General features: G+C 30.9%; 2 protein-coding genes across 3 annotated transcripts; one reads left to right on the forward strand and one right to left on the reverse strand.

Annotated features, from left to right (window-relative positions):
• The first annotated feature begins 424 nt into the window (after positions 1 to 424).
• LOC136214675 (WRKY transcription factor 22-like) lies at positions 425 to 2809 on the forward strand. 2 transcript variants are annotated; one of them, XM_066002887.1, is made up of 3 exons: positions 425 to 935; positions 1037 to 1153; positions 2084 to 2809. In XM_066002887.1, the coding sequence occupies exons 1-3, from the start codon at positions 544 to 546 to the stop codon at positions 2499 to 2501; spliced, it is 927 nt and encodes a 308-aa protein (XP_065858959.1). In that variant the 5' UTR covers positions 425 to 543; the 3' UTR covers positions 2502 to 2809. The 2 variants fall into 2 exon arrangements, with proteins under 2 accessions (XP_065858959.1, XP_065858958.1); XM_066002886.1 differs by having other exon boundaries at positions 426 to 935; positions 1034 to 1153.
• Positions 2810 to 7289: 4480 nt separating this feature from the next.
• On the reverse strand, positions 7290 to 12022 carry LOC136210869 (endoglucanase 20-like). The gene is made up of 8 exons (XM_066002295.1): positions 11691 to 12022; positions 11259 to 11471; positions 10370 to 10570; positions 10206 to 10283; positions 9976 to 10128; positions 9723 to 9831; positions 9448 to 9614; positions 7290 to 7841 (listed from the first exon to the last, which is right to left on the reverse strand). Exons 1-8 carry the CDS (start codon positions 11934 to 11936, stop codon positions 7437 to 7439), a joined length of 1572 nt encoding a protein of 523 aa, XP_065858367.1. The 5' UTR covers positions 11937 to 12022; the 3' UTR covers positions 7290 to 7436.
• Positions 12023 to 12228: the final 206 nt, after the last annotated feature.

Consider the following 12228-nt stretch of genomic DNA (forward strand, 5'->3'; position numbering starts at 1 on the left):
TCTAATATATCCATTACCATGCTAGATGTCCAATAATTGAGAAAATAATTTCTTTCGCATATATGTTTTAATGCTATAATATCCATCTTCTATATAAAAAAAAATCAATAATATCACATTATTGAAAATTTTTAATTTTAAGTTTTATAAGATTTCTCACCCTCCATAGTTTTTTGTTTTATTCGAAATTTCTCACCAACATGGCAAAAAAACTGAAAATAAAAGGGAAAGGAATAATTGATAAATCCAAATTATCGGTCCATATTATATACTAAACTTTTGACATTTTAACAAAGTCAACTCACTAGAAAATAATGAATAAAAAAAAGAGTTCAAGTGGAGAAGGATCAGACTTATGAAATATCACCTTTGAATCAGTCTTCTTCTCCAATGTATAAATGAACCAAAACTTTATATCTATATCTATATAATTCCCTCTTGTATTTCTTTATATAAACATCTTTCTCTAGCTACCCATTTCCCCCAATTAGAAAGTCAGCGCCTTTATCTCTTTGTCTGTGTGTTTACACTTCTGGTTTATTGATGGAGTTTAGTTTCATGGAAGATTGGGATCTTCAAGCTGTCGTGAGATCAGTGAATCCTGGATCTGTCACTGGAAGCGAATTAGGGTTTTCGAGTATCTTCAATAGTCCACAGATCTCTTTCTTTTCTCCTGATAATTGGGGTTTTGATGATCAAGATGAGATTTTTAATTTCCCAGCTGATACATTTCAATTTGATTGTACTAATTATGATCATGATGAGCAGCAGAAGAAAGAAATTTACAATCCTGGAGCTGCAGTTTCTACTTCTTCTTCTTCTTTAGTGTCTGTTCCAATGTGTTCTCAAGTGATGGAGACGAAGAAATTACAGTCACACGCTCAATCTGATACTCCTGCAGTGTCTTCTTCCCTGAAACCCAAATCAAAAAAGAGGTAAGTTTAAATCCTAATCAAGTTAATCTTAAAGTGCAATATTCAAATAAGAAGTATTGTTTGAATCTGATTGGGTTGATTGATTGATGTTTGATCAGTAGAAGGAATCAGCAGAAAAGAGAGGTTAAGCATGTTGCAGCAGATGGTGTACTTTCTTCTGATAAGTGGGCTTGGAGAAAATATGGACAGAAACCTATCAAGGGATCTCCATACCCGAGGTAAATATTTATATGAGATTAATATAAGATCTACGATTAGCTTTTAACTATCAGCTTGAGCTTTTAGTTCAATCGATTCCATGACAATACTGTATCTGTACGGGTCTTCTAGGCTGCCAGTAGTGGCCGAACCAGAATCAAATACTTGAGAGAGAAAAATTTAGGCAAAAAAACTGATTTTTTAGGATTAACAATTAGGGACGGAAACATTCGTCGCCAATTCCTCTATGATGTCAAATTTGTCACAAAGAACGGATTTATGGATGAAATTTTCATGTTTAGTAATGGAAAATATGATTTTTTGTTATTTGCAACCTGGAATCGAGGGTTGATGGACCCTCTGTGATCCCTTATAAGTACGCCCCTCCTTGCTAGCGACATCTTAAAAGGTGCTACACCGGTTAGAATTCTGCATATGGAGGGGCTATTTAAGCATCCCAATTATAGTCATAGTTGCTTTAGGAAGTCCAAAATTCCTATGCTAAACCATTTCAGCATCCCTAGACATGCTCATAGGGACAAATTTGAGAGGGTCGACTTGAAAAAATGAATTCGGTAATTCACCATTAAATCTAGGTTTATTAAATCTAAACCTTAGGATGCTATAATTCTCTCTCCTAGGATTCTAATAAGCATAGATCTAACCATAAATGACCAAATACTACATAGTCATTAAGGTCCATGTGATCAAAACCGTGAAAATTTATAAATAATAGAAGAAATTTTTGTCAGTAAATGTAAATTTCCGTCGTAGTTGCAGTTTATTAAAAAATTGTAAGCCATTTGGTATTTGTAATGGAATTCTGCGTCGGTAATAGTCGCCGTTAAAACAATATGTAATCTTTAACCTATTTTCGTCTATATCGACCCCTAAATGTTTTAACACCCTTAAAATGTTTGTCCTGATTTGTATATATTCATTGGAAACAGGAGCTATTATAGGTGTAGCAGTTTAAAAGGATGTTTGGCGAGAAAACAAGTAGAAAGAAGCAGTGAAGATCCATCTATATTCATCATTACCTACACTTCAGACCATAGCCATGCCCATCCTACTCGAAGAAATTCTCTTGCTGGTAGTACCAGAAACAACAAGGATCTAAATGTACCTAAACCCACTCCTAAAATCATCAAACACGAAATTAGTAATTTGGACGACACAATTCCCAATTCTTCCTCAACAACAACCCCTAATTCAATTGATGATTTGGTGCAACATGTCATGACTACTATCAAAAACGAACAACTAGAAGAAAGCAATGAAATTGGCATGCCGGATATGATTTTTAGTGACGATTTGTTTCCGAGTTTGGATGATTTTGAAGGGATCTTTCTCGACAACATCTCCTAGCGTAATTAAAGGTGGAGGGAGGGGGTGTACGAGGTTCGTTACATTGGTATCCGAATTCATTCTGGAAGGGGTGGTTTCAGACGGCTTTTCGTTATCGAGAGAAAGTACACTTTGATTCAGCATGTAGTTAATTGAACCTTGCTTTTTGATTCTTGTACACGTTTTTGTTAATTTTGTATAGTCCATCTTTGAATTAGAGATGGTTTCGTAGATATCAGACAAAAGGATACCAATGTTAGGGCATGTGTTTTCTTTTAGTTAGGAACGAGTTGTAATCTTGATTTAATTAATAATTAAGTGTTCGTGTCCATCGCTATAAAAGGGGCCTTAAAATAAGGGTCCGTTGTTTACCTATTAGTAGGTTCCTGTTTTTATAAAAAAAAACTATTTTTTAGTTATAAAAGGTAAGTCGAATGTGTTCAACCAAACATTTAAAACTCTTCAAATGAAAAAGCAAATATGAGGGAAAAAAAAAACCGAACATCCCCTAAGTATTAGAACATAAATATGATGGTTTGAATTAAAAGAGAGAATGATGTAGTTAGATTTGTAGAGATTATTATTTTGTTAAATGTTAGTAGCAATGTTATAGTTTAATTAAGTATCAAGAATATATAATTTATCCTGAATTTGTCCAAAAAAAATAATTATCAGAATATTGTCCAAAAAAATCATATGTGAGAGGGAATTAAAGATGTATTATTACTTAGGTCATGTTGTTTCAAAAATTGAAAATTATTACTGAATTTTAAGTATTAAGTATTATAATAAATGTTAAAAAAATTAAACAATGTAATTATTTATTAATAAATCTTAGAAATAATATAAGTATTTTTTTTTGTTACAATAGAGTGGTTAAGAATCCAAAGGAGAAAAAGAGAAGAAAAAAAAAACGAAATAAAAGACGAATATGTCTAACAATCCAGGGGAGAATAGACCCGATCAAATCTTCAAGGAGAATGTCCTAAATGTCTGCAGGAGGCACACCACACTCGTGATGACTTAAATGAAGAGATATCAGCCCTGTTTGGTAAAGAGCGTTTTGGAATAAAAGAGCGGTTTTGACCAACTTTAGCGGTTTGACCACTGAAACCGCTGATTGGAGTGTTTGGTGGAGAGAGGTTTGGGAGAGAGTTTTAGGATGAAAACGCTAATTTAGAAAAAGCTCATTTTAGGAGCTTTTTCAATTAGCGTTTTGCAATATTAAAATTAATGGACCTCTTTATTAAAAAAAAGAAATGCCCTTATTCGTCTTTTTGCACAAACCGTTATTATCAATCAGCTAATTTTTACCAAACAGGTCTACACAAATCAGCTAGTCAAATCAGCTAATGTAATCAGCTAACAGCCAATGTAATTAGCTAACAGCTAATTCCCAAACAGGGAAATTCGTCATCCAGTTAGCAGCTCTATCGCCATCCCGATAAGAGTGGTTGAGCTGAATACCCTAATTATACTTCAAAAGTTTCTTACAACCCTTAATGATCCAGTCATTTAGTTTTAATTGTTTTTAATTTTAAGCAAATATTTTCTTTTACCTTTTGTGTAACCATTTGTTTCCAATTTATATTTTGTTGATATATGTTATTATTGAAAATTTATAGGCATAGAAATCAAAATATAATATATAAGGCCCAAACAAACATCCATATGTAAATCCATGCAAGTTTGAGCTAGAAAGGCGACAGCTGAATTCCACACAAAATAATAATGCCAAAGGCTAAATTCCAAAACACATCTACAGTAATTAGGAAAACAAAATGGCAGATTAAAATGAAAAAATGGAAAGCTGCTTCGCCTGCATCGCTATCTTTTCTCTTGAAGTTAAACCTTCTGGTATTGATCCCAAATAAAAATTGAAACAACACCATTGATATGATCGCATATTCAAACACATAATTTTAATGAATTCACCATCGATTTGATTAAAATCATGTTAATAATAAACATTGAGGGAATGAATTTAGAAAAGATGAGGATGAGATAATAACAGAACAAGTGGTTTTAGATACGTAACAAAAGGAGTTTGGATATGAGATTGAGAGTCCTTCATCTTTTGAATGGTTTGTTATATTTTTTGAAAACACAAAAATTGTTTTTACTAAAAAAAAAATACTACTTACGATTTTTTGAAATTTCCAGAAATCCGGAAATTTTTCAGATTTCTGGAAAATTTCCGGAAATCTGGAAAATTTTCAGATTTTCGGAAACTTAAAAAAAAAAGAAAAAAAAATGAAAAAGGAAGAAGAAAGAAGGAAGAATAAGGAGAGAAGAAGAAGAAGAGGAGGAGGAGAAGGAGGAAGGAGGAAGAATGAGAGAAGAAGAAGAAGGAAGAAAGAAGAAGAAGAAGAGGAAAGAAGAAGAAGGAAGAAGAAAAAGGAGGAGAGAGAGAGGAAAAAAAATAAAAAAATAAAAAGAAATTCGATTTTTCAAAATTATCCCTTGTCACGTCAGCACTTTTAACACCGTTAAGCCATTTTCCTTTTTTCGGGTAACGGCGCAAACCACGGTCCTTTTTTTTGTATTAACAAACCACAAGGATTTTTTTGGAAGAACATGAAACCACAAGGATTTTTTTTGGAATTTACCTTACTTTTTATTTTAAAATTGTGAAGAAAGAAAATCTAGAAAAGGAGATGGTGTGAATTTATGAGACAAAAGGCAAAGTGCTGGTTTCTAGGAAGTAATGGTGTAATTGTCAATTTAATTTTTTAGGAGTAATAAATAAGAATTAAATTATTTAGTTTCAGTCAATTTAAGTGTAGTGTGAAATTAAGAATTTTATAATGAAATTGTGACACTAATTTCAGTAGCCTCCACCGCCATAAATTGTAAGAGAAAGTGACAGTAGTCATTTTTTATTTGAATAGGATAAAGCTTGCGTTTTCCTTGCTTCAAGCAATGAAATTAATGCTGCTTTTCTTATTTGGACTGCTTGACTTTGTCCTTTCAAATTTAATTTAATATATGGATTATATTAGCTGTTATATTACTATATACTATAGTATTAAATAAATTAATCAACTTCTACCGAATTGTATATCCAGCTGAAACGAGTGTGTAATAAAGACTTTGGCATCATTTTGGTTAAATTAAGTTATTTAATTGGATTGTAACATTATTTATTACTTTTATAATTCAAGTATGAGTTTCGAATGGAATCAAATAAATTTAACATATTTGAAGAAAATGAATACTGAAGCTAGAAAATACAGAGAAAAGGGAAAGAAACTAGAAATAGAAAATTACAAATGCAAAAGATACTTATCAATTAACAAAAGCTACTGACTATATATATATATATCCAAATCTTAGTTATACGTGTCTATTTCCTATTGGGTTATTATTTATTTATCTGTTAAGTATAAAATTGTTTCATATTTTGTTACTCCCTTCAAGGTGACGTGTATATGAATAAAATTCAAAGTTGCTTAAAAGAGGTAATTATTGTTTTTTTTTTTTTTTTAAGGATAAGGTATCAAAGGTCTACAAGTTTTTGAAAAAATATCAATTTAGACTTCACGTATAAAATAGTACTAATGTAGGCTTAGCGTTTAAAAGATAGGATCAATTTAGATATTGATAACGAAATATGACATGTCATTCATATTACTCAGTTAAGTTTTGATTTTTCTTTCCACATATAATTGATAGAACTTAACGAAGTAATATGAATAACGTATCATATTCTGTTATCAAAGTCTTTTAAATACCAAATCAAATTTAGTTTTTAGTAAACTAATTATGTGGATATTGGATTGAATTAAACTTAAACTAAATTTTATATTCTTTTATTACAAAATGCCATAAATTAAATAAAAACATAAACATGTGTTATAAAAATAAATAAAAACTAAAAGTTGACGATAGAGAAATTAACGTTATTAAAATGACACAAAGTAACTCAAAAGGATATGAAATAATCCCAAAAATCGTACTAAAAGATAGAGGTAAATGTTGCTATCCTCCTCACACTTAAAGTTTTATTTATCCCCAAGTAAAGTAAAATCAAATCCGTAAATAAATTAGCCAAACTAGAAAAGCTCATGTTTTAGCCAAGTGAACGACACAAAACAAGTAATTGTAAACACATGTATTCGTAGAGCAAACAGAGATACGATGTCCATAAGCCGCAATTCAATTAGCACATGTCAAACTTTTAAGTAAAAGGAGACATGTTAGTTTAAATGAGTTTAAAGGAAAAACCGTATAAACACCTCATCGAAAGTTGTTTGCTCAGTCACATAATTTTTTATGGCTAAGTGTTTTACTCTCAGCTTTTGTGTTTGCTTAAAGTCATGGTGAGTTTGGACATTCATCTGAGTACCTCTACTTTACTAATGACTCAAACGATATAAAAAAAAAAAACAGTCTCAAAGTTTGATTGTAATGAGGCTAAAGTTAAGGGTATGTCAAAGAGTTAAATTAATTTTGGGTTAAGATTCTAGCACTAGAAAAAGGTATTTATGATAACATGGCATAAAAAAACATGTAGACTTAATTCGGTATTAGGTGTAAAATTTGTAACATCTCACAAAGAGAAACACGCATACAAATGTTAAGGAAAAGAGATTTTGATGTTCACTCTTAAAGTCAATTGCAACTCACAATTTAGGTTTAATTTATGCTACTGATTTTTTGAAACTCGATAAATATCACACACTTTCAATTCTTAACTTATTATACCCATAGAATGAAAAAATAAAAATAAAATACAACAATTTCGGATATACTTTCAGTAAAAATATAAAATGCGAAATGATTGAGATTTTTAGTGACGTATCAATATGCCCAAGATCTACATAATATTAAATAAATCTGTTACAGACTTGATTATTCAATCATTCTTATTACAAATTGAAATTTATTAACATACATAAATAATAATAAAACCTACGTGGCAACAACATTATATTCCATAGAAATCTTATATTATTATTCCTGAAATACTAGTAGGGTGTGATTGGTATTTTCATAAAGGAATCTTGCGGAATCAGCAGCAGGTTGGGTTTGGGAAGTAGTAGTAGTAATTAGGGCAGCCACGGAACCAACAAAAGCAGCATTGATATAAGTAGTGGGTTCAGCCCGAGAATATTCTGACCGGGAATCTCTGTAGTGGTCATTGGAATCTGGACCTCCAACAATGGCACCCATGTGAATATTTGGGTTGGGTTTGGAAGATGAGAAGTATGAAAACCCTTCGTTGCACCCTATTTTGGTCGGGTGGGCTTTTATTGAAGGGAGAGATGAGCCTCTGTGGTGTAGTTGGGTTGGGTATTTACTTCCATACCCCACCATATATGACATCTTCATTGGGTTGTTTCCAAGTATATAGTCCACCTAATAACAAAAAAAACCATATTCAATTTTAGATATGGTTTTAAATTTATGACACCATAAAATAATCGATTTTACACTATTATTATTTTTTATCAAATTTATATAATAATATTATGATATGATAACTCATCTTTTTGACAAAGTAATAATTTTTTCTTATTAATTTGAGGGGATGCTATGATTCTAAAAAATACATATACAAATAGGTTTGATGGGCCTACTTGAGGAGAAAAGACCCATTCAAAGCTGATTTAGCCACAAAGGGCCCATCCACATTGAGAACCGGATCCATGGTTTGGTCCAGGGCAAAAGGGATCAATTCACATCAACAGCATATATATACACAAAAATACCTCTAACCTTCGCATAAGCAATTTTATTTCATAACGTCTAAAATGATGCGATTTAACCTCTAATATTAGCAGCAAATAACAAACTTACCTCTAATATGGACAACACATACTATTATAAAATACATATATTTTATTCTTATTCTACATTAGTTGTCTATTAGTTGGTTCTAAAAAAAATCATAATTTTTGTGATTTAATAATAGAATTAGATATTGATATTTTTAAATTCGATGAAATATTTGGATTTTTTTTCTAATTCGTACAAAATACAGTATAATTTTTTTATTTTATTTATTAATTTTTTTTCACGTCTATTTACATGTTTGTGATATGTTATTAATGAGTGATAAAATGACGTATATCTAAAGTTTGGATGACACTATGTATATGACTCGAAAAACAATTTGATGAATTATTTATCAAATTGATCCATCTTGTCAACGTTATGAGTAAAATTGTTCATTGTTGTTAATGTTAGAGGTATTTTTTTACTTTATCCCTAAATATATCCAAGTCCTCGTAATTTTAAAAAGGGTAAATTTCAAATAAAACCTGTGTGGTTTCACTAATTTTCAGATAAAGGACTGTGGTTTACTTTTTTGTCAAAACGAGGATTGAAGTTTTGCACTTTTAATAAAACAATGACCTTTTGGATTAATGCTATTAAACCCATCTTTAACAACCTGAAAATGAAAATTTTCAAGAATTAAAGTTTTTCAATATCATATTTGCTATGAAACTACATTTTCGATTTTCGAAAATCATCTTTTTTGGAACTTTCTCTCTTTACCAAACAACATCTAAATAATCTCAAAATAAAAAAGTTAAAGAATTAAAGTTGTTTAGAATATTAGTAGTTCTTAAAATATGTCATTTTTGAAGTCATCAAGAGTGATTTTAATAGTATCAATCGAAAAGGTTCTTATTTTGTTGAAGTTGAAAACCTCAGTCCTTACTTGAAAAAAAAATCACAATCCTTTATCTGAAAATTAATAAAACCACATAGGTTTTATTTGAAATTTACCCTTTTAAAAATTAAGATCATTCATAATTAACATTTATATCCAAGTCTTTGTGGATTACCTACAACTATCAATTTCGATACGATTATATGATTTATAAAAACAAATTATTTGACACCTGTTTGACATGGTTATTAATTTTGTTGCATTTATATCATATATAATCATATCATATATAGGTTAAATAACATAATTATAATAAGATAAATCATTTTGATATATATTAGGAACCTGTGATTTTGCAAAGGATCTAATTTGAGAAGCAGAAAAATGTGCAGAACCACATTGAAGTCCATTGATGCGATTTGCTGTCAAAGTTTTGGAGTATATAAGCAACAGCATAGCAGAGGTGGTCACATATTGCATATTTGAACTATCTCTAGTATACAAGAGCCCACCTGCAAACACAATAATTAACTACTCTGAATTTTTATTAACATATAATATAATCTTCTTCAAAAAAAAAAACATATAATATAATCTCTAACTTAATGATAAATACATACCAGGAGTTGTTCTAATTTGTACAGAGCTACTTCCTGGCATTACTGCACATATAAATGACTCTGCATCACTCTTAAATTTCCCCAAATTCTTCTTCCCACCATAGAATTCCTGGACATAAATTTCATTTAAATTTTTCATCGTACGTCTTACATTTTAAACCGTGCCACTATCATATTAGCTGATTTTTCTTCCAAAATAACTATTAGCAGCTGTTTTTCCAATTAAGTCGGGACATTTTGTTAATAGAAGTACCTTAGCTAGCAATGTTTGAGCTCCTGCAAATTTGTTGTCCCAACTGAATTCAGACACAGCTTGACTCCATCCTTGATTGTTTGAGACATAGCTTAAGTACTTGTTGTCTCCACTTGCCTTGTATAGCCAAGTTGCAGCCCACAGCAACTCATCCTTTCACAACAATTACATATTAATTATTGGTCTGGGCATGGATAACGTGACGTGGCATATTGGCTAAATAGGTTTACCTGAAAGCCAGAGTAGGAGCAGTAGAAAGGGCAAGAATCTCTAAAAGATGCTCTGTACTTATCTGCAAATTCAAACAGCTAAAAACAAAAAACATCCTTAATTAGAAGACAACATAACATATTAATTAAGGTTAAAAAATAGAGATTAGTGATTTGGGGTTTACTGATTTGGAATGAGTTAATAGGTTAGAGGAATAGGTGGAGTCAACAGATTTGAAGACAAGAGAAGCAGAAGCAAGAGCAGCTGCTGCCTCAGCTGCAGCCTCAGTTCCAGGTGATTGTTGACTTATTTTGTACAATGTTCTTGGTGTGTCCATGTCTTCAGGGCGCTCCCAGCATTGGTGATCACCATTTCCATCACCCACCTGTCATTTTAACTCATTATGTCTTCTCGTATAAAATTTGTTGGCTAGATAATTATTTATTTCTTAATGCCATGTTGGATTAAGGCCAAACTGACATAATTATTTTGTCTTTACATCATGATCGAATGGAGTTTACCAAATTAGAACAATTAATTTATAACTCTAATCCAACCCGTCCAACTAATATATTTATATTAAAAATTAAAATTAGACTATGATTTGGCATTCGGAATCAGCCCATAAACAAGTCTAGTTAATTTAGAAGACCGGGCTAGTCTTGTTTCGGATTTTGAGGCAAATTTCTAGCCAAATCTATTTTATGTTTAGGCTTATAGGGCCCAAGTTGGACCGAACCAAATGTCAAATCTACTTATTCAAGCTTAGCCCATGAAGAATAAGTTGGTGGACCTATCAATCCATAAACAAGTCTAGTTAGTTCTTACATTTTAGAAACATGTTACAATGTCCGTCACTTTTATCATTATCGATTATTAAAATTTTCTATTACACTTTTGAATTGATATACTAAAAAAAGAGTTATTGTGTTATACTCGTATTGCGTAATTTGTATATTATGCATGATTATATATTATACAAATAATATAAAAAATAGTAACTATATCAAATAGATTGTGTTAAATGGATTATTTCCGCAAATCATATTGTGGATCTGCATTTAGATACTAACCTGAGTATAAAATGTGGTAGGTGAAGTATGACATTTGATAAGAAAATCAGTGCCCCATCGAATTGCAGTCCGGAGATTAGAAAGCTCATTGGTAGAAGAGATCTCTTTTTGATATTCGATTGCAGCCCAACTCAACAAAGTAATAGTAAATGACATTGGCCATCCAAATTTCACATTATCGCCAGCATCATAATAACCTCCAACTAAATTCACCTGCATTTCAAACACATGCTCAATTATCAAAATTCATCTATGTAGAACAGTTCAGTTTCATAATTAGTAACTAATTGAATGTCAGAGATAATAATAATAATAATAATAATAATAATAAATGCAGTCATAGACTTTAGCTATTAATTTAAACTTTTAAGTAAAATATTTGAATAACTTTTATTATTATCTTTAACACGACGCATAATAATTTGTTACAACCTTATCAGGGTTTCCATCACTGAGAGCAGAATTTGCCTTCCAATTGACTCGTTGATTGTAAGGCAACTTCCCTGAGCGTTGACCTTCGAAGAACAAGATAGCTTTACTAAGGGCATTTCCATAGCTAGAAGACGATACGATGTCGGATAACTCTTCATTTTCTAGGGCTACACCACCTTCAATATTACTCCCCAATAAGAAAAATAAAATTAAAAAAACAACCCAATTTCTGTGTTTCAGCTCCATCACTAATTAATAATTAACACTAATAAAATCAGTAAATAAATTAATTAACTCCTTAATTTTATTTCATGTGGCTCTATACTTGGATTTTCTATGAGTATTTATAGAAGAATTGGAAGGTAGAAATTTGGCCACATATGTTTTAATCAAATTGAAAGACATATAACTGCAAATGACATTGGAGGAATGGAGATTGCGTGACTGAATTTTATATGTATACTAAGTTATTTTCAAAGAGAACAAGTTAAGTCAGAAAATAAATTACATTCATTTAATTAATTATCCAGATCAGTAA

The sequence above is a fragment of the Euphorbia lathyris genome, chromosome 1, assembly GCF_963576675.1.
Source record: "Euphorbia lathyris chromosome 1, ddEupLath1.1, whole genome shotgun sequence".
Lineage (NCBI taxonomy): Eukaryota > Viridiplantae > Streptophyta > Magnoliopsida > Malpighiales > Euphorbiaceae > Euphorbia > Euphorbia lathyris.